A 26599-nucleotide genomic window follows, 5' to 3' on the forward strand; every position below is an offset into this window, starting at 1 on the left:
AAAGGGTGCCCTTGAACAAAGAAAATGACTACGAGTAGGTGCCAAGTACTAGTCAAGAAATTACAAGGCAAAAAAAAAATGTGTCACATTGAGAAAATTTATTCAGAAATAAAACAATACAAAAACATATATTCCCAGTAATACGGAGGTAAAGCCACATGGCGTGTAAGTTTGTGCTTGGGCGTATAAAATTGCGTTTTGATCGTTCCCTTGTGACTTTATTTAGTAAGCATTGCGGACGACTGACAGCATGGTCGGTTGCTAATAGCAAACTCTATAGTTGGAGTTCTGCGTGATTATACACAACAATGGCTGCACTGGTCCGAGCAACAGAGCATTGTGTAATAGATCACAAAAACCCCCCTAAAAACAAGGAAATAGATACATTTCATAAGGGAAGTAAAACTGAATGATCCTGCTGTCATACACAGAAATAGGGGGGGGGAAAGGGAAGGGGCAAGTGGGAGGGGCTTATTTGCATTAGGAAATAATAACAAAAAAACAACACAACTTTTTGTGCTGGAGGAGGGCAGGTGTTGGTTCCTCTTACCCAATCCTAACAGCTGTGCATACAATAAAACTTGCATTTTTACCCCCAGCTGCAAACTCTGGTTTTCATACGACCAAAATAGGTCGCTTTTATTTTACACGCATACTTTTCTTTTATTAAAGGTAAATTTACGTTAAAAATGTAATATTTTTAACGTAAAAATGTTAACTTTATTGGCCCGTCGACTCCCGACGGGGTGCTATAGTCTCTACAAGGGTCCTGTATAGTAAGTGGACAGAAGTTGCACAACCCGTCTAGAAAATAAATATAACCGTCACATCTGTACCATAATTCTCATAAATTAAGTCCGTTGAGCGACTAGTCTGGGTTTTCATCATAATCATTGTACATTTGTCCATTTTCGATCAGAATAAAACTGGATGACAAACGACCCGGTTAAAACTAAAAAAACAAACAAACAATAACTGCGTTCTAATAAGCAGAACGTTATTCTGGTGCAAAATCTGCACCGTATGTTGTGCATCTGGAATGCAACCAAACAACTTCATTGCGGTACACGGCAAGAAAATATGTTTACAGAAACGGACAACAAAAGATCAACACTAGAAACAATAAAAGTGGTTTGCGAAATGGCAGATTTCTGGGACCATGACCGATTTCCTAATTAGCTCATACGCTTTAAAACCAGCGTATGAATTACAGAACAATTCCTCTTCTGTGGGCCTGATTCAGACCCGCTCGCAAGCGGGTCGATGGTGGCCCAGTGCGCATGCGTGAGCCCCGGAGCGAGCGCAAAAAGCACTCGCTCCGTGGCTCACTACAAAGGGGCGCTGTCGATGTCGATCGACAGCTCGACCCATTTTATAGGCGTGGCCAGGGGTGGCTTCACAGACGGAGGCGTTCCCAAGCGAACGCCTGCCGTTTGTGGTCGGCCCCACTGACATCACCAGTGATGTCAGTGAGAGAGCTTCCACCTCTATTAGAGCCAAAAGCTCTCTGGGGCTTGCGGCCACGAGACCCTACCACAAGGGTCTCGACGCAAGCCCGATGGTCGCAATGGTCTTGACCATCGCGACTATCATCCTGGCCGCTTGCAATAGCTGTGGGTGGTCACACACAGCTATTCGAGTGGCCAGGATGCCGCAACTAAATAAAACCCGTGCGCGCCATGATTCAGAGCAAGCGCTCGCTTTTTGCGAGCGCCTCTGAATCAGGCCCTGTGTACCTGGACAAACCATGTAGCAATACAAGGAGTGCAAATACTTTTTTTTTTTATTTTGCCTGCAGGGTAAATACTGGCTGCTGTTGCATGTAGCCCACAAATGCTGGACAGCTTTATCTGTACACAATTTAGATATTGATTTGAAAGGGGCGTGTGCAAACTCATATCCTTCTATTCATTTTAAAATTAGAGATGTGGGCGTAGACCCCCGTGTTTTCGTTTTAGTTCTACATCACCTTTGTGTTTTTGTTTTGGCAAAACCACCCTCAAGTGTTGGTTCGGTTTTGGTTTTCTATAAAAATTGATAAAAACAGCTAAAATCATGTAACTTTGGGGTCAAATTTACTAACGTGAGAGTTTTAGAAGTGGAGATGTAGCCTATATCAGCCAATCAGATTCTAGCTATTATCTTCTAGAAGGTGCTAGTTAAATGTTAAGTAGAATCTGATTGGTTGCTATGGGCAACATCTACACTTCTAAAGACTCTCACTTTAGTAACTATACCCCATTGACTTGTTTTTGTTCCTATAGCATTTTTTACATAAATAACATTCATTTGCCATAATTTCCATACAATTGTGACCACCTCACAGCACCGGAAATCACGAGTACTTAAGTGCAATCCAAAACACGTGAGATCAGTTTTTTAGATCAGAGTTCCGAATTTTGATGAGAACACCCGAAATGGGAGTTGGGGGCCTGATTCAGACCCGCTCGCAAATTGCGGCTGCTCGCTGGCAAAAAGGGGCCAGATATTTAAATTAAGTGCTCGCACTGCGTCTCGTAAGGACGCCCTCTATGTCTTAGCGAGCCCCGGCAATAAGCGCTCGCTAGTGTATAAAGATGCCCCCTTGCCACTCGCAACACATGTCATCTCCGGTATTTGAAGGATTAATCGGTAACATCGAGAGCCATCGGAGCTGCTCGCACCGCTTGAGGTAGACCTTACCCTCCTGCAAGCACTGCGAGCAGCTCAGGGTAAAAAACAACCAAGTGACGTGTTCAATGACGCTACTTTGCTAATTATGCACACCCATTAAACTCCCTTCCGACGATCAGACACGCCTGCGTTCGCAACACCACTCCCCCGTTCACAGGCACCTTCTCCTGTTACCACCCACAAACGGCACAATCTGTCACTCATTCCACCGGGCAGTCTATTCAGGGCGAGTGAGCAAAATCCGATCGCTCATACTAGTTTGCGCACGCGCACTGCGACCATCGCTCAGAGCGAGCGAGCGCAACTTAGCGTCCGGGTATGAATCAGGCCCTTGGTTCTACTCTACTCGGAACCCCAAAGTGTTCTGAGCCGAGACTCTGTTCATCCTGGAACCCCAAAGTTCAGGTGTGTTTGTTTTTCATCAAAACCGAACCGCTCATCTCTGTTATAAATCTGCCCCCCCTGCAGTGCAGCATGGTTTTGTCACGTTGCACAATTACTTGCTCTTATTTGCTTTACTCCCACCTCAAAATCAGGCCACAATTTTACATTAAAGGGATACAAGCCCCTGGTTGAGTTGCTATATCTATCTCGATAAACCAAGATACCTAGCTCCTATTTATTTTTTATTATATTTAAAGACCCTGGGTGGAATTTTTGATTCCATCCACTTTATAAAGGTCACCAGGATAACTATCAGTCCCTTCACTTTCCAAATTGTTCACAAAAAAAAAAAATTGGGACTATTGGGAGGTACTGGGGAAAACTGCTGTAACTCAACATTTTCCCAAATCCCGTCCTCAGGGAGCGCTAAGAGCGAACATTTTACGTATCTCCTGAGGCCCAGAGCTGTTCACTCCAGAATAACACATTTTAAAAAAACAATCCACCAGGGGCAGGAACCGTCTCCCTCAAGCTTCTGTAAGGAGACCTTGAAAACATGGGCTGTAAGCGGCCCCGAGCATTTGATTTATAGGAGTGTTAATCATAGTAGGTGCAGTAAATTCCATAATCAACATCAGTGACTGGCCTAGGAAATCCTGTATACACGAGAAGCCTCACCGTGCTCCTAAGTGGTATGGCCCAATCTAATAGGAAAGTGCATCGGCGAGATGCGGGATTGGTAGACGAATAGGTTTTCCAGCAGCTGTAAACATCACCACTTTGTTCTGGAAATGTCTAACATGTGGTCAACCTAACTATGGAATGCCAAGGCACAAATGGTGGACCACAAAATGCGCAAATATTTCCTAACCTCCATGAGCTATCGCTCCCTTGATAGAAGTCTACAGCGCTGACAGTGTTGAGGCGTTTGTTCGAAGTTTGTGTTCCATTATTTTGCCAATCAATGCCATACGGTGCGCAACTAAGTCCTATGGACTCGGCTAAGTAACCATGTTGGTCTTTTGCCAGCGTGTGGCCTCTAAACGGAAACTTGTCTTATAAAAGCTCAATAAACACCATGCTGCCATAGCAGGCATTAGAGTACAAGAGGGAACATCGAGGTGCAAAACAATATGGAAGCTCTTGGCTACATCTGTATTCTTAGCGGTCTCCAAATCTCTGTAGAGCGCAACGGTGTCGATGCACCATTGCCAAATGTGTACCAGATACTTGAAAGTAACACACTACATAAAATACATTCGCCACACAGGCAACAATAATGTAAACCACTCTACGTAGAAACCGTTCAAGTCGGGCGCCAGGATTGAGACGTGGTTGGAAAAGATGTAAAGTAACAGTATATACGGTATAGACAGGGTGAGAACACAAACTGCACAATAAACGTACAACGTAGAAAGATACCAGTGATGTTCACCAATACTAAATCACTTGTTTCATAATGAAGCATCATGAACTTGACATAGAGTCAAGTCCGTTTTTTTTTGTTCAAAAGTCAGCCACATCCTCTTAATAAGAGAAGACCCTCATTCAAAGGTCACTTCTCGTTTAGTAAGTCTTTGGAAGGTCCATGTGGTGAAATGCACACATCTCCTGGATGAATTGCTTAACGATGGGAGTCTTGTTCTGAAAATATGCACGTTCCACTGACAATATGCAGGGGTCCTTTCAGTTCATCTCAATAACCACCAATTCATCGCCCCCAAGGTCCAAACCACTCTGGGACAGATTTCTAGTTCCCTGCTTGGTCATACTCCACATTCAGTCCTCAGTAACTCACAATTTCCCCTCATCTATCAGTTTGTTCATTCCCTGACAGATCTTCTGTAAGTGGGGCTTCATAGAACCCTCAGGGTTATAGAGTTGGCCAAGCATCTCCTGGTTTGCAAAGTGGTTGAACACATGTTGGATGCGCCCATGGGACTTGGGCGTCAGGTGCTTGTCGACCAGACGGAGGAGCAAGTTTTTGCACTCAGTGAGGATCTCGGGCAACACGTCCTTCTCGTAGGTGAACTCCACTTCATAGAAACTGATGGCGGTCATGGCCCCATTGTGCAACTTGTTCTTGAAGTCTTCTGCAAGCACCAGCTCCTCTGGGCTAAAACGATGGTGACGGTACAAGACACCGATTTTCACTGCCACCTTGATCAGGTTCTTGATGACTTTTTGGGACTCGGCTTTGTTCTTGGTGAACTCTTTGGACACTCGGTACAGCTCGTCCAGGACCTCGCTGCTCGTCTCGTCAATGAACATGTTCACCATGGACTTGCTGGCCATGCGGCTCAAAATCTTCTTTTGCGCCTGGAGGGCAAGGTCTTTCGAATTGAAGGTCTCCATGGCCTACAATGTAAAGGTAAAAAGGAAGGGAAATATCGTTAGGCAAGTCCGCCAGGATGTTAGAGATCCGCTGGTAGCCTTAGGGGGCATTTCGTAGTTATCAAGTAGCGACTTTAAAAAACAGAATAATGCCAGTGGCATGAAGCTGCGCCAGTATGGGGGAGATGGGTAGGCGGGATATGGGTGTGTGTATGTGTGTGTGGAGGATTGTGCTGAACTTTGGCACAAGTGCAGCTCTATTAGGGACCTCTAGAGGGCTGGGGGGGAAATTTTTGCGGAAAAAAACGTGTAATTAGCTTTTCATTGAAATAAGTGGTATTATGAGGTATTCAAAGTACGTTTATTGTTTGCGCTGTTGCACCTTTATAAATACTGAGTAATAATAATATTAATACTACAATGACTCAATGCAAGGATGTAGATTACAGCATAATGTACAAAGAAGTTGCTCTCCTAGTTTTTTGGACGTGTACCCTCAGCATTCACCTATTACCAGCACCAAGCCATCTTTTGATCTATTGATTTGGGGACCCACGCGGCTGCAGAGACTGACGGCATATGGGAGTGTTATCACACTGAGGTACGGGACTCCCTTCAACTACGGGTATTACATTCTACCAACGTCGCCTGAGCCTGCTGATAAGAGGTGACGTGGGCAAGGACCTAAACTCTCAATACTACACCAGACCTACATTCGCAGCTGGGGTGCTGGGAAATCGATGTCCTAATGTTGAAATCAAATTGAGAATGACTATATGAATGCTTTGAGGGGGACTGCCGTATACTTGTCATACCACTTGCGGCAAGTGAGGATTTTATTTTGGATACAAAGTACAATAATTCCATTGGATACATGAGACTCATTTTTTCTTATGCATAATATGTATCGCATCTGAGGTATCAGTGCACAATTCAGCATATAAGCTGAATTAAATAGTGATTTTGTGTTTTACTCCAGAGACCCCTGACCGGGGATTTTTCCCTGTTTGGGAAAGTAATATATGGTTCCTATACATAGAGTCTGATCAACTCTCTATATTTGTTATAATACTATCCATATTGTTATCAGTATGATATATATATTCCCTTAGTGTATTTATGTCTATGTAAATTTATGTACTTTTTCTGACCTAAGTGTGGGTAATTAAACCTAATTATTTTTTACGTGCGTTTAAATGAATGTCCTGACTGGGGTATTTAAGCGCAGTATATTGGACTTTTCTGTACTGTTGTCAAGAGGTAGCAAAAACCTCTTTTTTACTGCTGCATAAATACTTGTTTCCCTGATCTGGGTAAGCGCTATTTTTTTCTTTTTATAATGTACAAAGAAACTGTGAAACTACGTGGTTTACAGAGTAATTACAGAAATATTTAGGGATAGTGAACCCATCTTGCAGATGATGTTATCATTCCTATTACCTGCCAGGACCATATGGTAATTAATACTTGGCAACTTGCGATTCTCAACACAGACTGTAGAGGGCAGCATGGAGCCACCACCATTGGTCATGGTAATAATTAAAGGAATGAAAGCATAATTCTACTCAGTCACTAGAGCCACATGCCACCCTGCAGCTGATGTGGAACTACACATCCCAGCATGCCCTGCCACAGTTGTAAAACTATGGCATGGCATGCTGGGATGTGTAGTTCCACAGCAGCTGGAGGGCCGCACGTTAGCTACCCCAGCACTAGGGACTTGAGTCAGATGATTAGGTCATTGCATGGACCTAACAGCAGAGTGCTTACCATGACCTCATGATACCGGCATGTCTCATTGGCGATAGACCTCTCCCAGCCTCAGGCACCACGACCCCACCCACCGGAGATTTCTCTGCAATTACAGGTTTGATTTATAAAAGGCATCAATCTCTAATTTAGCCTATTAAACCTTTCACAGCAATTAGTTCAGCTTGGTCGTCCCCTGGACTGCAGACTTAATGAAGTGACAGGTTTGCTGACAATGCAGAGCGCGCTTTCCTGAGAACAAGGATTTCTGAATGGAAAATGGGAGGATCGAGGCACTGAAATGAGGTGGCTCCTGGAAGGGGCTGGATACGACCAGTCCGGGCAGTCATTTTGTGTACAGTACCAAAGTTCTCCTCCCTTGTTCACCAAGAACTAGCAGATTTGGAGGTCTATCATGAATGACTAATAAAATGAACAAATGCCTTTAGACAAAATAAAAAAAACGTGATGTGCTGTTTCCGGAAACGGCACATCACGTCCGCCGGCATTGCAAGATTTCCCTCGCACCCCAGTGACGCTACTGTAAACGCCCAACATGTGTGCAGCCGAGCATGCAGAACATCACACTGAACCAGCCCCATTGAGTAGCATTAAAGGACACAAGGCGGGATGTATCAAGCGTCTCATTTTGGATGCCATGCTTCCCGCCACTGAGTGCCTGCATTGTGGCGTTTATTAACGCCGTGTGCATGCTGATATATGCAAAGGGCAGATCTCCCGATAAGACCTGTCCATGCGTTGTGGGGATTTCTGGGTTTATGACCTGGGAGTTCTTCTGTGCATGTACAGCCAACGGGAACCGCACGTGCGAGCCGCGGGAGGGATCCTCTCGGGGGAAGTCTCGGATAAGAAGCCCATACGTTTCTATTAGGCAACGCCTCTATAGATGGCGTTGTTGACTGGGAACAAGCTCCGGAAAGTTTCGCTTTTCGTAGCTTGTTGCATATGGCGATTGCGGTCGAACCTTGACTGCATTTTTCAGAATAGTGGATCCCGCCTATAAAGTCTGAGGGGGTACTGGTCCTACCCCAATCCATAATGTGCTGTTCAGCAAAGCAAGACCGCAAAGCAGTCAGTCATTCTGTGTCTGCTCTGTTAGAGAAGCTCCTCCCTCCTAACATAGCAGCCTGCTGAACTGGAGAAGTAGTGACAGAGAACGTAGTGAGGATATTTAATCAATTATAACACACGTTATTACATGTATATTATTCAGATCAGCATGTACAAGATTGGGTATATTTGAGTGTAAAAATACTAACTTTACCTGCCCCCAGTAAGTTTTGCAATGTTAGTGGAGATGCAGGGACCATCCAAACAGTAGAAGAACACCCTTATAACTAGCGTGTGGCAGTAGGGTTAACAATCGTCAGGAAAAGGTCAGCTCAGTGAGTCTGCAGAAGGAGTCGCAGCATTGTGTAAAACATCTAATAATAGAGGCAGAATTGTCTTATGTGTATTGTTGTAAGAAACAAAAGACAGAGATATGAATTAAACATGCCGGGGAATGCAGATGTGAAATGACTCCGTGTTTTCCTCGTATTATCTACATCGGCAAATGGTGTCGCCTAGACAAGACACGCTATACTTCAGTTGCATGACACAGCAAACATTTCCTGTTTAATTAGAAAAGAAAGAACTGTGCAAACAGCCACCGATGATGTCTGACACGTTGCAATTAGTACAAGTAGCTTTAAAAAAAAGAAAATATTCCGCCTATTGTGCGATCAGGTGCGCAGGGCCTATTGTTGAGTATTGATGGATCAGATTTCTTACCTGGTTTGACCATCGCTGCAAATGATAATTCAGAAATCCCCACCAACCCCCGACACGCAATGCAAAGGAGTGTATGCAGCACTGGGGAAGGGAGCGGACAGGAGCCAAAAATATAATACAAGCAAGATTTGCTGTAGGAGGTATTATCCAGTTAACCCCTGGTATGCTAGTACTACTGACAGCTATGTATCATTATACTGACACATAGGAGCCTGCAATCTATGTACGCACCAGCACAAAATAGGACATTTGAATACTTTGAAGTTGCGGTCTCACCAGGCAGTGTCTGAGGAGGAGGAAAACTTTTACTGAAACTAAAAGTATATTTTACTGAACAGGATGGTAGTAAAGTGGCAGGAGGGTGCCATTTCAGGCAGCGTTGGTTGTGGAGACATCTTTTAAGAGCAGGAGCAGGTGTGTATCTTGCTGTGCGCAGCATCGGCCATCCAGGCGCAAAACACGATTTGTGGGGCGCATTGAGCGCACTTTGCAAATTACACCATTACATTGCTGCTCCATATAGAATCTGCGAGCTGCATCAAGGACTGGATTAGGGCAAGACGGAGGAGGCAACTGCCTTGGGCTCCAGATTCATAGGGCTTCCAGCTCCTGGCATAGGATGCAGCCAGGAGAGGGCTGAGCCACGCAGTGTTCATAGATGACGGCTTTGGGCAGGTACAGGAATCTCTGTCCTTTCTACCTCTGACCCATATCTGTATTGGCATTATCCTACTGAGAGGGCAATACATGGTGTCTCCCTTGCCAGATCTGAAAGGTTAGGGTTAGGCACCGAAGAGGGAGGATTAGGGTAGGGAGAGGGTCATCAAACCCACCAACAAGTGTCAGTATGTCAACCCTGTCAGGATCCCGGTGCTAGTGTTGGTTCAGCCAGCAAAATGGCTGCTTGCACAGCGAGTCCACTGCTAAGAGCTCACACCGTAGTGTGGCATGGCTGTTACCCTGTGTCTCTGCACACCTTGTACTGAGGAGCACAACCCACGATTGGAGTTAGGAGGTGATCACTTCTCCTCTCCATATGGAATAAAGCCTCTGACGGGAGAAGCATTCTTCATATAACCCGATTAGGAAGGGGATACGGTGTAAGGAAAATGTGGCAGGATCCCACTGAAGAGGCCCCCACCTAACTACAAGATGGCGGGAGGGGTGACCACATGGCTGTGGCGGTGTCTGAAGGTGGGCAGAATGACGCACCAGGGGCATCGGTAGCCGCTAAAGCGACATGTCCACCTCAGCAGCACTTCATAGTGGGACAATGTCCCCCATAGTAGCTGACCTGGGCCCAGGTAATTAGTACCCGCTCTCCCTCCCCTCCCGGCGCCCTTGACTCCGTCGTAAATTGGAAAAACATTATTGTAAGCATCACAGAAGCAGGGTCTAATGGGGTCTATTTATCTGCGACTGAGTGCCGCAATTCCCAGTCCTGGCGACGGTGGGGTCAGGGGCGCTGAGAGCGGGGGAATGGAATGGGTGATAATTACCATGGCTTGCTGGAGGGGTAATTAGGAGACTATACTGTAACAAGGATATAAGTCATATAGGTGTAGAATTAGCAACACTTCTAAAAAGGAAAAGTGGACATAGCAACCAATCAGATTATATCCAGCAATTCCCTAGTACACTCTCTAGGACATGGGCAGGCAACCCGTGGCCCTCCAGCTGATGTGGAACTACACATCCAAGCATGCCCTGACAGCTAAACACAGCAGCTGGAGTGTCACATGCAGCCTACCCCTGGGCTAGAAATTGGTAATAAGCTAGAATCTGACCAGTTCCTAAAGGAAACACTTCCATGTTGGTCACTAAAGGCAACACATCCAGTTTCCCATTTTAGTAACTCTACCCCATATTGTCTGTGATATAGTTTGAGCTGTAATCCAGCACTGATAGAGACTTCCTCTGGGCTTCTCCTAAGACTGTACTGGGTATCTGGCGGAATTGGTATGAAATTGGTTCGATTCCCGTCAGCGGCAGCCCGACAGGAGCAGAGTGCGACGCAGCGGAAGCCCGACAGCGCTGGAAATCCCGATCGTGGATAGGTAAGTATTTACTAACCTAACCCTAACCCTCCTTAGGGGTGCCTAACCCTAACTTCCCCCCCAAGTGCCTAACCCTAACCACCCCCTTCCCCGCTGCCTAAACCTAAGTCCCCCGGGGGGGTGCCTAACCCCAAGTCCCCCCCGGGGGTGCCTAACCCTAACCCTCCCTCCCCCTAGCCTAACCCTAACCCTCCCGGGGGGGTGCCTAACCCTAAGTCCCCCCCGGGAGCCCTAAACCTAACCCTCCCCCCCCCGCGGCTGTCTGCTCGCGGCGCCCGGCATCCCTACGATCGGGATGCCGGGCACCGGTCTCCCAGCGTAGGTGAAATGCGGGCGTCTACATCTAGACGCCCGGCATTTCACCCTTGCCGGGAAATGGCAGTTGGGAAGCCGGCTGCCGGTATTTAGGCAGTCGGCTTCCCGATTGCCTCCCTATCTGGCCGGCCTCGCCCCTCTATTACACTCAGATCGCACTCTGGGGCTGATCCAGGGTTCTAGGCTTTGGGACGCAGCTGCTGTGTGCATATACACTAATGCTGCAGGTGTCTGATGGAAAGACGCCTCCCAGCAGCCTCTCAGATCCGATGCCTGTGTCCGTAGACGCAAGATCAGATCAACATCGCGACCGAGCCTAAGCTTACACAGAATGGCCACCCCCTGTCCGCTTACGAGGCCAGTAAATCTGTGTCGGCAGACGCAGAACCGGCCTCGGTGCTCCCAGAAAACAGGGCAGACGCGACCTTGTTTTCTGTAAACGCAGGCAGCGCTGCCCCGTCTCCAGGCGCAGCATGTCAATCATGCTGTGGCTTAGGGGGGGACTGTGTCCACCGTCACAGCCGGGACTTGCAAAACCAAAACCAATCATATATGTCAGCAATAAGCTCTGCCCCTGGATGTGTAAGCTGCACTATATCACCATTCCTCTCCGGACAATAGTACCAGTCCTGTCCATCACTTCATTAACGTATACAGGGTTTGGTGTCACAAGCGGGGATAAGAGTGGGTAAGTTGCCCATAGCAACCAATCACCTTCTACCTATCATCTTATAGACTGTACATGATAAATGCTACCTCAAAGCTGATTGGTTGCTATGGGCAACGTCTCCACTGGTCAGCTTCTTCACTCTTTACACTGCGTAATACATCAACCCACAGTTTATGCACTAAATGCCTCTCACTGATGGGAATCAATCTTCCTGGCTGGCAGCATACCGATGATAAACGGTGCCAGTCAGGTTTACGCCGAGGCTGGCACCTCAGTTTATATAATGCCTGATGGATGTCACAGGAAGACACATTAATATATCTTCCCATACCAGAGCCGTGCCTCTCTCGCTGTCCTGTACGTGTGGCAGCGGGCAGGAGACTGTCAGGTTTTGATAACCAATGTGCGCATTTGCAAGTAACTGGCCGTATCTGGGAACGATGAAGAACTTTTTAGTTTTATAGAATTCCCATCTGCCCCTTTCTGTTATTTTTAAATCCATCTTTCTCCTCTTCATTCTCTTATGCCCCTCGTTCAAGTCTCAAGCTGGGCACACACTATACGATGTACCAAACGATACGATGGTCGTCCCAATGTCACTAACACACTATGCAATTTTCAGAACGGTGGCACGATATATCGCGTCGGGGGAATTGTATCCGCTTAATCGTTGCTTCTGTACACGCTATGCAATCGGCATGTAGCCCAGCGCAAAATGTCAGAGGTGCGATTATCCAATATATTGTGTGGTCCTACCTACACACTACACCATATCGGTCATTGCATGGTCCCATCTAACCTGCAGAAGAGAAGATGGGACGTTGCGACAAACATCGGCCGGGAACAACGGATCGAACATACACACTATACGATGTGTACGATATATTGTTTCCATCCATGTTGGATCGATATATTGGACGATAGATCTTATAGTATGTACCCAGCTTAATTTGTGCATATTTTTTTTTAAGTATTCTATATGGTCCTTAATGTATGTAGTTTTACTGAGCATTTCAGTCACTGTATGTACAGTAATGTGATATTCGTGTACAGGAGTTAGGGGTACGGATATACAAATGCACTCGAAACGCAAGAAAAAGAAAAATGGATCTTATTTGTAAGAATACGACGAGTTCATTAGATACTAGTGACATCATAGAGGCGTGAGGCATTTTGTACTTCATGCCTCACTTAAATCACCAGCTCCTGCTGAATAAAGGGCCTGATTCAGAGCCGGACGCTATTTGCGCTCGCTCGTTCAGAAAAAGGGGCCGGCTATTTAAATTGAGCGCTCGCTCTTTGCGGTCTGTTGACGCCTCTATGTCTGAGCGAGCGAACAAAACATGCGCTCGCTATTTTGTAAAGACGCCCCCTGGCCGCTCGCATCCTACGTCATCTCCGCTATTTATTAGATTAATCGGGTACATCAAAAGGCGTCTGAACTGCTCGCAGTGCTTGTGGTAGGATTTTACCTACCGCAATCATGCAAAAAGTTCAGGCTAAGAGACAACCAAGTGACGTGGCCGATGACGCTGCTTTGTTAATTATGCACACCCTTAAATCACCCGTTTTGACCGTTTGGCACGCCTGCGTTCGGATCTCCACTCCCCGTTTTCAAGCACCTTCCCCTGTTACCACCCACAAACGCCTCATTCTGTCACTCAAATTAGCAGGTACTCACTATTTTGCGAGCACACGATATCCGACCGCACTGACTGGTTGGCGCATGCGCATTACGATCCATACGCATGCGCAGATGTGCGAACATCGCTCGGAGCGAACGAGCGGCCGCTTACGAGCGGCTCTGAATCAGGCCCAAAATTCTGACGATGGCGTCATCCCGCAAAATTATTGATTCCACCGTAGGGAAGTGAAGCTTCCATCCTAAAACAATCAAATCTGGGTCAATAGTCCCCAATCAGATTGGATTTGATTAAGCTGGATAAGAATAAAAAAGAGTGTTTTTCAAACTGCAGTCAACTTTCATTGCCAGCCAATTGGATCTGTACAATTTGACCATCTATTTTTGCGGACAAGTTGCTCACAGATCCCACTGGACGTATCTCATTGTACTGCAATGTGTTCTAACAAATGTATGGATCAGCGGTTCTCAACAGCAGTCCTCAAGTAATCCCAACAGGTCATGTTTTCTGGATTTCTTAAATCATGCACAGGTGAGTTAATCTATTGTGCTTGGTCAGTAATCATCGCACCTGCTTCCACAGACAGAAAGCCAGAAAACATGACCTGCTGGGGGTACCTGAGGAACGGAGTTGAGAACCACAGGTTTAGACGTTTGCTTCGCATGAAGGGTTAAGTTTCGTAATTCCCGCGGCATACGGCGGGTAGGCACACATTTGTTGTACAAGTATTAAGCATGCAGCCAATGACCCCGAGCTGGATATGACCCATGGTAATAGAATATTCCCAGTTAGATCCCCATTAGCAATCCATCACCTTGATTTGTGTTTAATGGGCTCATAAGGTAATGAGGTGGTTACCTGTGGAGCGGCAGAAAGTACTGGCGGACACGCTCCACTAAACATTAACCTCTTCTGGGTTGCTAAAGGAGCAGGACTAAGTCATACTTTGAGAAATATGACCATTTTGGGGTATTTATTTGCTTCCAAGGGATTTCTGTGCCGTCCTGACTGACCCTGACTCATCCCCGGGATAATTTGTATTTAGCGAGCGGCACAAAAGCTTCCAGCTATGTGTATACAAGTGTGCGTGCCTGGCAAGCCAGCAAAGCACCCCGTCCTGCTATTTGGTTTAAATGAACCCTCTTGAAAGCTTGATACTTTCCCCCCCTCTCTGTAGTGTCACTGGCATCTACGCCAATCACTACCACAGATTGCCTCCAAAATAATGGCTTGCTAAAGGATGTATTCAAACTCTGCATTCACATTTGCCCAGTGGGGGGCAGCTTGCTGCAGCATGAAGAGGATCGAGGTTTTGGGCACATTGGGGGGGTTGATGCAGAGTTAGACGCAAGTCGGCCGTATAAGAGCCTGATTCAGATATATATACGGTATTGCAAGCCGCAGGGTAGCGGCTGTCATGTTGCTGTTTGGGGGCAGTGAGTGCGATCACGCAGGACTCGTTCTGCAAATGCACTCCGCCATCGGAAACGTACGCAAACCATCAGGTTTACGTCCATTTCTGAGTCAAGCCCTTATTGCCTATATTCGCCGGCATGCATCTCTGCGTCAGCATTATTGGGGCGCACTCGCACCAGTTCTATCCTTGGTGCTAAAGATCCGTCTGAAGACGGGCGTATTTACACTTCAGCGCTGTCCGCAGTCTTGTGGACACGCGGCCTCAGTGAACATCTCCGCCGGCTGCAGGCCCTTCAGTCACAAGCAGAGCTGCAAACTAATCGCATATGACTCTGCGTCACCCGTAGTTGTGTGACCACGGGGACCTGGAGCACGCGTAGCGGAAAAACGCAAGATAAGTTACACAAACGGTCTTATGTGTAACTGCGATTTGAGGAACAGACTGATTCCGCTCTTCGCTCCGCCGTAGTTTAGAACTTATGACGCTTATTTCACTCCGACCTGATCCTGCACCCAGATAAAGAGGTGGGCTCCTGCAGCGTTTGGCCCCCATTAGGAGGTGGTGGTTGGTTTGTAGGCACTGAGCAAACTTCACATCCTGGGAGTGTCCCAGTTTTCTATTTACTAAATAACATGACTCCGTAGGTTTTTGGCTGCTTTATCATCTAGAGGCCCAGACATTCTGCATTGACCGTGGCAGCTCCTGTGCACAGACATAGTGATTGCAGCACTCGAGGGCTGTACATGTATGCGTCTGTCACTGTGTGCAAACAAAGACTGGAAAGGCGTTGGTGAGCCGGCGTGGACAGATTTCACAGTCACCGTGCTGTACCTGCAATCTATACAAACACGAAGACTGGGCTGGGCACCCTAACCCGAAGGAGCCGGTGACAAGTCTCAGCCCTGACCTGCGCTGCGGCTTTACCATCTTTAGATGCCATGAGCTGCCCGCTACTGCTCCGGAATATGGATCACAGCCAGTGAGATAATGATGGTGACGGACGATGATATTTTGCTTCAGTCGCCATTGATATAGGAGTGAGAGTGAGCGATAGAAGCAGCTGCGACTGCAAAACACCAGGGGACTGGCCACGATGACGGACGCCATTAGAGTGTTTTATTATTAGCAACATTGACATATTCCGTTGTGCTTTACAATTGGGAAGAACCTTTTAGGAATTTTATTTATCATACAGCGTGGAGGTGTCCTACATACTATTACATTGCAGGGTCCAGAAACAAAAAAGTCTATAGGCGCCCTGGACACCAGGGACAAACGCCAAACAATGACTGGAACCTAAGGGCCCCATTTATCAACCAGATGATATAACTCCTTTAGCACTCACTAAGGGGGTTATCTCCTCCTTCTAATATTTAACAAACAGCGGTAATTTATCATTATTACTGTTTGTCAGTGTATCGCCTACACTATCTATAGATGGCGAGAACGATACGGTCCCCATTGCAGGCAAAGGGGACCCAGCAACAGCCTTTCCAGCTTCAACGTGTTAAGCGCATGGTGCAGAAGCCCGTCGCTGGCAACGATAGAATGACGCCCTTAGGGTGTTGCTGGATCTCGCCGGAGAGGTAAGTAACGCTGGATACCAATGGCATATTTGTTTGTATTACTGCGATACTAGACAAGATACGCCTCTGGTATTAAGGTACCCTCTTAAATGGGACCCTAAATCGCTTTATCTGTATAGTAACATTACAGGTGAGTTAGTCAGGTGAGTGGGATTTGTAACCCACCAAATCTCACAGTATATGCACTGGTACCACCCAGAAAATTGTTAAGAGTTATCGCCCTGCTAATCAAAGTTTGTACCCCTAAGACCCCCGCTGGCTTCTCGTTCACATTTTAAAATAAGGACAATAAGCTGCTCAGTCCTCCATGCAAGTCACGAGCGATACTCTCAGCAAACCTCAGAGCACTACAGATCCCAGCAGGTCACGTACCCTTAGTCTGATCAGAGCATACTCTTTGCTGCGTTTGAAATACTCCATTTCAGGGAGTACCAACGTATCAAGCCCCCAAAGTAAAGGATGATATGGAGGGAGCGATATTGTGCAGCTATACAATAGCTAGAAAAGGGGAGACGCAGACATGCAGAGGTGGCTGTATTATAAAGCCGCTTGCAGGCTGCAGGAAGGAGAGGGTTAAAGGTAACGGCAGTATTGCAACACGGCAGAGCGTCCGCTTCCTGTCCATCTTCACACTTATAATGACTGACAGCTCAGAGTGCCCCCAAAAATCACTGTGCCCTCTTTCCTGCCGGCGTCCCACTGCACCCCCTCCTCATTATCTGCCCCCCAGCTTTCCCTGACACCACTGTGGACCAAAGGTGCAAATCTTATTTACAGACAGACAGACAGACTCAGCAAAGTATGGCAATAGGCAGGAAGGAAGGATATCTCAGAGAAAGAGGATGTGGGGACTAGTCGCAGTCAAATGTTTCACGGACACCCAATAGCATAGTCTACAATAAAGGAGTAGTGGTTTCATGGAGCGGAGTCCCAGCAGAGGCGGGAATGATCAGTACAGCAGCTACCTGAGGGGGAGGGATGGGACTAACCTCATTTATCATGAAGTTCAGGGCTGTGCAGGGTTTTATTGCACGCAGAGAAAGGCCGGCTGGGAGAGCGGAGATCATATCTCCTGCAAGACGCAGCGTTCCAGCACCTGGTCTCTGCTTTCCGTGGGTGCTGCCGCGCCACCCAGATATAGAATAAACATGCATTGTGCCAGGAGGAATTCCCCACCGGTGGGGTATGGAGAGTGTGGGACGTGAGCATTCCTCCCTGCGTGTCTGTACTAGACGAAGCATTTGCAGGAGAGAGCAGCATTTATTCCATAGCCGAGTGCTAGGACTCACTTACTAACATTTATATACAGGGCGCCAGCATAGACCATAGCGATGTACTATGTCCCACGCACATCTATGATTTTGTGACCTGCAGAGATACTGTAGCTTTTTAAAAAAAAAAACTGGATGGAGCCGGGGGTCTCACAATCCCCCATATTACTGAAACATGGCATGCAGACATATGGACAGTGAAAGCACCAATATTAGGGGTGCACCATTAATCCCCCAACTTATGTTACTGGAAAACGTCATGCATACACATGGATAATGGCAGTATATAGATTGAGGGTCTGCCACATAGACTACTGCCCCCTACCACTAGCTGCAAGATGCTGGTACCATACCCGTCAGCGGGAGCTGGGCTGCTACTGATGGCTGCATGCCAGTCATCTCAACCCAGGTAATATAGGGATTGCAGAACATGGCTACATTGCATTTCTTAAGCAGGGGGGGGGGGGGGGGGCACTTATTGCAATCATGTCCCCTTACTCCAATTCTCTCCTTTGCTAGATGGCTTAATAGGTAGAAAGAATCCAGCTGTTTGCATCAAGCACAAGAGGTAGGAGGAGAAGGGTCACCCAGATGGGGCAAGCCCTGGATGTGGGAGCCCCTGCCTGCCCCCAGCCCTGCAATGACTTACCCCGCAGCTGGAGCACCTTGGCTGGTAGATGGGGACTCCCGCCTCTGACAGCCTCACAAACTTCTGACAACTTCTCAGGCAACTTCCTTGAGGAACTTGAGACCTGTCCCGCCCACAGGCTGGGGAGGGGAGAGGGCTGCACAGCCCTAATTCAGTATAACCTGAGGTCTTTGTTAGGGAAGGGTCCCAGTACCTGGCCTTGTGCGGCCGGGGAGATGCTGAGGGAGGGAGGGAGGAGGGGGGCACAGCTGTACCAGAGCTGCAGACCCAGCTTATAATACAAATACAGACACCCCCATTACATACATGTATAATGCCTGCCTGGCTGACATGCTGAGGGCTCCCCTCATGTACTGAGGAGAATATATCAGTCCTGCTACAGCCTGGGAAATGTTCTGTAAATCTCTCTTACTGGGAGGAAGAGTTTTTCTATTTTACTGTCCGAGACATTTCTAGAACTTTTCCATAGGAAATTCTAGTTCTGTTACTCAGCTATACAAAGAGATTGTGCTATTCACATAGATGTAAGGATGGTTCTGGGTCTCTTCTGTACAGAGGGGATATTGTTCTTATCCTCTTATTGAGTAGCAGTTATTTACAGTATACCTGAGAAGCAAACTTTAGAACACAGGTCAGCATTAGGTTCTAATCAAGAAGTGTTAACAATGTAATAGCCAATAAAAGTTAACGTTCTGCTGCCTCTATTCACATCACTCATCTGATATACTCTGTGCTGCTGGGGACCGTGCTCCTACCACTTTATAACTTGTCTGTTTCTTCCTACGGTTTCCATTCTCCTCACAACATGTCACTGCCATTGTCACATGCAGCCCTGACCTCACTAACACATCACTCCTCTCCTGATATGCTCTGTGCTGCTGGGGACCCTGCTTCTCCCACTATATAACTCTCAAGTCTGTGACTTTCTGCTGCCTCCATTCCCCTCCTCACATCATGTCACTGCCCCTGTCACATGCAGCCCTGTCCTCACTAACACATCACTCATCTCCTGATATACTCTGTGCAGCTGGGGACCCTGCTTCTCCCACTATATAACTCTCAAGTCTGTGACTTTCTGCTGCCTCCATTCCCCTCCTCACATCATGTCACTGTCCCTGTCACATGCAGCCCTGTCCTCACTGACCCATCACTCATCTCCTGATATACTCTGTGCAGCTGGGGACCCTGCTTCTCCCACTATATAACTCTCAAGTCTGTGACTTTCTGCTGCCTCCATTCCCCTCCTCACATCATGTCACTGTCCCTGTCACATGCAGCCCTGTCCTCACTGACCCATCACTCATCTCCTGATATACTCTGTGCTGCTGGGGACCCTGCTTCTCCCACTATATAACTCTCAAGTCTGTGACTTCCTGCTGCCTCCATTCCCCTCCTCACATCATGTCACTGCCCCTGTCACATGTAGCCCTGTCCTCACTAACACATCGCTCATCTCCTGATATTCTTTGTGCTGCTGGGGACCCTGCTCCTCCCTCTATATAACTCTCAGTCTGTGGCTTCCTGCTTCCTCCATTCCCCTCCTCACATCATATCACTGCCCCTGTCACATGCAGCCCTGTCCTCACTGACCCATCACTCATCTCCTGATATACTCTGTGCTGCTGGGGACCCTGCTCCTCCCACTATATAACTCTCAGTCTGTGGCTTCCTTCTGGCTCCATTCCCCTCCTCACATCACGTCACTGCCCCTGTCACATGCTGCTGGGGGGCACAATAGCCCACGGGCCAATCAGAATCAGGGGCGGATCTGAGCCCCCTACCATCCATAAGGAAATAAAAAAACATTGGTTGGCAGTCAGCCATCGATGGTGGAAAACCATTGACCATCGGAAGTTCACCATCGATGATTAACTATCGATGACCATCTCTTTACTGAACACAACAGAGGCTTTCACCTTAGTGAAATACTCCTAAAAAAAGTACTGCTCATATATTATATTTGTATATTGTAAATGATAAGAATATTACAAGTCACCTTACTCCCTGTATAAAGCACTCAGCCTGTGGCCTCAAGCATTTATATAGGAGCAATTCTCCTTAGTGACCTTTGATTTCACAGTAGGTATGCCTCATTAGCATGCAGGCAGCAGTACACGGCATGTTATATATAATGTACCAAGCACACACAGCGTTACTTGCCCGGCCGGTAGTTTGACGTGTCCCTGTCCAGCTTGTGCTCAGAGCCTCCTACCTCCCTGGATACAGTACTCTGACACAGCATTAATAAATGAGGAGGGGGTCATGTTACCTGTTAATAATCCGTCTGCCCGACTCCTGCCTGAGAAAGGTCCTTTTTCCTGCAGTCACACCTGTCCACATCTCCACCTACAGGAATCCAGATAAAGACAACACGTATGTAATTTATATGTCCCCAAATACTATCATGAAGAACCAATGTTCTACTAGATATATCCAGGTTCAGTGTGCCCTCTGCGCCTCCTGTATTATCTTTGGGCCTGATTCAGAGCCGCTCGTAAGCGGCCGCTCGTTCGTTCCGAGCGATGTTTGCCCAACTGCGCATGCGTACGGATCGTAATACGCATGCGCGAACCAGTCAGTGTGGCCAAAAATCGTTTGTTCGCTAAATAGCGAATGCCTGCTATTTTGAGTGACAGAATGAGGCGTATGTGGGTGGTAACAGGGGAAGGTGCTTGAAAACAGGGAGTGGAGATCAGAACGCAGGCGTGCTTAAAGGTCAAAACGGGCGTTTTATGGGTGTGCATAATTAATACAGCAGCGTCATTGACCACTTCACTGGTTTATTTTATAGTCAGAACTGCTCGCAAGATTGCGGTAGGAAAAACCAACCACAAGAATAGCGAGCAGTTCATACGCTGGTCGATGTACTCAATTAATCTAATAAATAGCGGACATGACGTAGGATGCGAGCGGCCAGGGGGCGTAGTTTTCCAAAAAACGACCGCAAGTTTTGTTCGCTCGCTCAGACCTAGAGGCGTGAACAGACCGCAAAGAGCGAACGGTTCATTTGAATAGCCACCCCTTTGTTCTGAACGAGCGAGCGCAAATAGCGTCCGGCTCTGAATCAGTAACCCTTTATCCAGCATAATACAGCACATTATACAAGGTAAGTAAACAACACTGGGACTTGTAGTTCCACAGCAACCCGAAACCCACAGGTTGCTTATCTCTTTAGCCATAAAGGGAGTGCTGGGACTTTTCGTTCCACAGCGAAAGGAAGAGCTACAGGTTGCTTTCCTCTGCTGTAGTGTATGCTGGGACTTGTTGTTCCACAGCCACAGGTTGATCATCTCATTCTCAGCCATATTGGGACGTGTAGTTCTACAGCAAACAGCACTGCAAGTCGCTTTATTAAGTACATGATGGTGCTAGTAGTTCCACGGCATCTCGCAGAGCTACAGGTTGCTTACCTGTTATAAAGGGAATGCTGGGACTTGTAGTGTCACAGGTGCTGGAGAGCCACAGGTTTCCCTACCTCTGCTATAAAGGGCATACTGGGGCTTATTGTTCAACAGGTGCTGGAAAGCCACAGGCTGATTATCTCTGCTATATAGGGCATGCTGGGACTTGTAGTTCCACAGGTGCTGGAGAGCCTCAGGTTTCCCTACCTCTGCTATAAAGGGCATGCTGGGGCTTATTGTTCAACAGGTGCTGGAAAGCCACAGGCTGATTATCTCTGCTATATAGGGCATGCTGGGATTTGTAGTTCCATAAGCTGCCGGTGAGCCATGGACAAAGCAAATAAAACACATTGCAGGAGTGCAGCCGGCCTCTCCCTCACCTCTCACCTGGATGTCAGGTCAGATAGTGGAGTCTCCAGCAACAGCTGAATTCTGGCAAACGCTCACACGGGGGCTGTATGTTACCTTTGCCAGAAATAGGAAAATGTTGCCGCCAGCCTGTACCACTACGAAGCGCAACCCTACGTGTCCTGCGCCAGCACCTTAACACTTTTGATGGACATTTGTATAACGTTCTGCAGCCTTCCGTGTTCACAATAACACAAGATACAGAAAAAAATGCAGGACACAAGACAGACAGCAGCAAAACATAGGAGCCAGACAGATGGCCATAGGTCCGTGTTCAGAGGGCTATACCTCAGGGCCTGATTCAGAGCCGCTCGTAAGCGGCCGCTCGTTCGATCCGAGCAATGTTCGCACATCTGCGCATGCGTATGGGTCGTAATGCGCATGCGCCAACCAGTCAGTGCGGTCGGAAAACGTGTGTTCGCAAAATTTGGAGTGCCTGCTAATTTGAGTGACAGAATGAGGCGTTTGTGGGTGGTAACAGGGGAAGGTGCTTGAAAACGGGGAGTGGAGATCCGAACGCAGGCGTGCCAAATGGTCAAAACGGGCGTCTTAAGGGTGTGCATAATTAACGAAGCAGCGTCATCGGCCATGTCACTTGGTTGTTTCTTAGCCTGAACTGTTTGCATGATTGCGGTAGGAAAATCCAAGCACAAGCACTGCGAGCAGTTCAGACGCCTTTCGATGTACTCGATTAATCTAATAAATAGCGGCGATGACATAGGATGCGAGCGGCCAGGGGGCGTCTTTTCAAAATAGCGAGCACATGTTACTTTCGCTCGCTCAGACATAGAGGCGTCAACAGACCGCAAAGAGCGAGCGCTCAATTTAAATAGCCGGCCCCTTTTTCTGAATGAGCGAACGCAAATAGCGTCCGGATCTGAATCAGGCCCTCAGTCCCTAAAGTAGGACAGGCATCATCTAAAACAGGGACAGTTGTGAGTACAGAGGAGAATCGTGTTTCCGCAAACCGTTTGCCTCCTTGGGCACCTGGTCACAAAATGCTCCACGTTTCCAACTCCGCTTAGTCCTGTGGCGATGGTCCGATGGTTATCCACCATCAATGGCAGACACGCTGCGATGTGGTCTATTTCCCCATCATCGGTGATTGCTCATCGATGGCTCAATCCATGGACAGTTTCCTGCCATCGATGGAAAGCACCCATGGCACCATCAATGGAGAACCCTTTGATGGCCATCCCTAAAATATAAATGGCAAATGGCTGTACAGATATTACAGCATGGACACAGGTGTGTATTTGCACCTTGCAGTCCTGGCTGTTGCCGGGGTGACATCTGGAAACGCCAGGATGCACCCAGTGCACCCCATCCCATATTGGCTGTGGTATATTCTCTCCGCAGCACTGTGGGGAGCATCAGGGCCTGTTTCTGAGTTGCACGCCATGCCGCTATTCATGCAAATGGTCGATCGTTTTCAACTGAGCATGCGTCTTAAGTAGCTACAAAGCTGCACAGTGACGGTGCATGTGCGATCCAGATGCCCGGTCAGCGAGATGTACTGGAAATGTTATGGGCGCGTCACATAACTGGGTTTGAATTCTGACGTTTAATCGCTCACATTGGAGGCCACAGTCTGAGGAAGAGTCTGCCTCTAGCATGGGGCAGGTGCAAGTTTCCGTGCTCCCATGGTTGTATCTAAAGACACACCAAGCGGGATCGTTGCATCTAAAGCGGGCGTCTCCGTCCTTGCACATTCCGACGCACTCTTATGCACCAGGGCTAACACTGGCATTAGCGTAAAGTCGATGCTATAACCCGCAGCCACCAATCAGGGGCTTGCTTTCCTGTTCTAAACGGAACTAGCACGATACAGTCTGATTATAGCCCAGTTTGCTTGCACGGTCCCTTGTGCCCCAGCTATCAGTCATGTCACCTTTTGTGTCCTGGTGTATAGAGAGAGCGAGCGCACAACGCACGGAGGCAGGACAATGACAGGCCTGGGCCCTTGCGGCTGACAAAAGACGCACAGTGACACCTGGGTTATTTTCTGTAACCATCGGAACGACCGCAGGCTCCCCTTCCCAGCCCACCCCCGGGGCACGTATTGTGAATAACGCTTTTTTCAGTATCACATCCTCCCCGCGGTAGCAAAGAAACAGGAAGAGGCCAGGAAACCAAACCAAACAGCTCTACATCCTCCCTGCCAAATCTGTTCTGTCGCAAGCCTCAATGAATGGGAGGGATGTGGCGGCCGCACGCGCCATTGTTATAGGCGGGCAGGACCATCTATCAAAACAGCAGCAGCTGTAGGTGCATGGGCAGCTGTGTTACATTGTTATTATTGCCATTAATTAATACGTTTGGTTTTTGCTCTCGTGTTAGAAGGTTCCCCTTGCAGAGGGGCTATATACAGAGTTGACGCTACACGCTGCATTGTGAGTGAACAGACCCTTGATGCCAGGGCAGGGTCTTCCATTCAACAATCGGGGCTAATAAGGCCCATAGCGGTGGAATATAGTGGGGGGTAGTAAAAAAAAACGGGGTAGTTGTTTATGGCGAAAAGGTTGCAAGAGTGATTTAAATGTGTACCAGCACCTAGGCCGTAAGTGAGGGGCGTCACTTCCATATCCCCCTAGCCGGAGTCCTGGATCCTGGTCCCTGCCGCCATTTTGTAGGGTGTCTCCTCCAATCCTTTTACAGAACTAGCTTCATGTATTTAGTGCTGCCCTACCCCCGGGATCTGGCTGGGGGATAGGAAACCCCTTGTAATCAGGGGGAAGCGGGTACAAAGAACTGGGGCCCGGGCCTGTAGAGAGAGGTGCAGCCAAACCGCCAACCTGGTGTGGTCATGCCCCTTTCTCTGATCTGTGGTCCCGTAAGTCCCAATATGGCGAAGGTTCACCCACACAGCGTGGCCGCTCCTCCTCGCTGTACCAGGGCTAGACGCCCCTGCCCGCCACACCACATTATACCAGATGCAATAATTCTCTTATGGCCCTCACTGAGAAATACAATGAAGCACAAGCATGGGGGGTCCATTAAAGTGATGCATAGGGCAATGCGGTAACCCGTAATAGGCCTAAGTCTAAGCCTGGTGATTGCTGGGGAGAGTAATGTGCCCGATTACAGGCTACACGCACCACATGGTCATGGGTCACGTGGCTGCCACGCTCTGTGTAGGTGGTGTAAGTCCTCTTTGTGGGCATCAGCCTACAGTGGGCGTCTTGTTACATAAGGCTTTTGCATTGCTCGGCACAGCTGCTGCACTGTACTATAGCGCCCACCACTCAGTCAGACCCTAAGATAGCAACTGTAGCAGATCTCATGGTAATAAGAGTTTTACTTCATTTTCTGACCTGTACTAGAACATTGACAACCCTAACCCTAGTTGGTTGCTATGGTAACAATCCATTAACAATAAGTAAAGGGCCTGATTCAGAGCCGGACGCAATTAGCGCTCGCTCGTCCATAAAATAGGGGTGGCTATTCAAATGAACCATTCGCTGTTTGCGGTCTGTTCACGCCTCTAGGTCTGAACGAGCGAACAAAACTTGCGGTCGTTTTTTGGGAAACTACGCCCCCTGGCCGCTCGCATCCTACGTCATGTCCGCTATTTATTAGATTAATCGAGTACATCGACCAGGGTATGAACTGCTCGCTATTCTTGTGGTCGGTTTTTGCTACCTCAATTTTGCGAGCAGTTCTGGCTATTAAATAACCCAGTGACGTGGTCAATGACGCTGCTGTATTAATTATGCACACCCATAAAACGCCCGTTTTGACCTTTAAGCACGCCTGCGTTCGGATCTCCACTCCCCGTTTTCAAGCACCTTCCCCCGTTACCACCCACATACGCTTCATTCTGTCACTCAAAATAGCAGGCATTCGCTATTTTGCGAGCACATGAATTTCGACCGCACTGACTGGTTCGCGCATGCGTGTAACGATCCGTACGCATGCGCAGTTGGGCAAACATCGCTCAGAGCGAACGAGAGGCCGCTTACGAGTGGCTCTGAATCAGGCCCAAAGTCCATAAAAGTTCAGCTTTAACATGGGGGGAAAAAAAAGTGTGTAGTATGTTGCAGAGTTATCGCTGTATTATTACCTGTGCCGTAGCTTTCTGCGTGCCCTCTCGCCATCACTGGTCGCAGGAAGAATATGGCGTGTCACAGACCATTGGAGGTGGAGGCAGTACATTGTAGGGGCATACGAAGCCCCCCCCCCAATGCTGGGGGTATCATATATATCTTCTGCAGGTTTCAGAGCTGCTAGACCTTCCCCTCTGCAGTC

At 47.9% G+C, this 26599-nt stretch overlaps 1 protein-coding gene across 2 annotated transcripts; it reads right to left on the reverse strand.

Annotated features, from left to right (window-relative positions):
- On the reverse strand, positions 1-26599 carry TIPE2 (TNF alpha induced protein 8 like 2). 2 transcript variants are annotated; one of them, XM_088467610.1, is made up of 3 exons: positions 26415-26599; positions 20812-20888; positions 1-5415 (listed from the first exon to the last, which is right to left on the reverse strand). In XM_088467610.1, exon 3 carries the CDS (start codon positions 5410-5412, stop codon positions 4852-4854), a length of 561 nt encoding a protein of 186 aa, XP_088323736.1. In that variant the 5' UTR covers positions 5413-5415; positions 20812-20888; positions 26415-26599; the 3' UTR covers positions 1-4851. The 2 variants fall into 2 exon arrangements, with proteins under 2 accessions (XP_088323736.1, XP_088323735.1); XM_088467609.1 differs by lacking the exons at positions 20812-20888; positions 26415-26599 and adding an exon at positions 18543-18658.

The sequence above is a fragment of the Taudactylus pleione genome, unplaced genomic scaffold (genome assembly GCF_031769625.1).
Source record: "Taudactylus pleione unplaced genomic scaffold, aTauple2 ptg000073l, whole genome shotgun sequence".
Taxonomy (NCBI): Eukaryota; Metazoa; Chordata; class Amphibia; order Anura; family Myobatrachidae; genus Taudactylus; species Taudactylus pleione.

Excerpts from the sequence above, each read along its gene's own strand:
- TIPE2 (XM_088467610.1), bottom strand. The coding sequence starts at position 5,412 with ATGGAGACCTTCAATTCGAAAGACCTTGCCCTCCAGGCGCAAAAGAAG.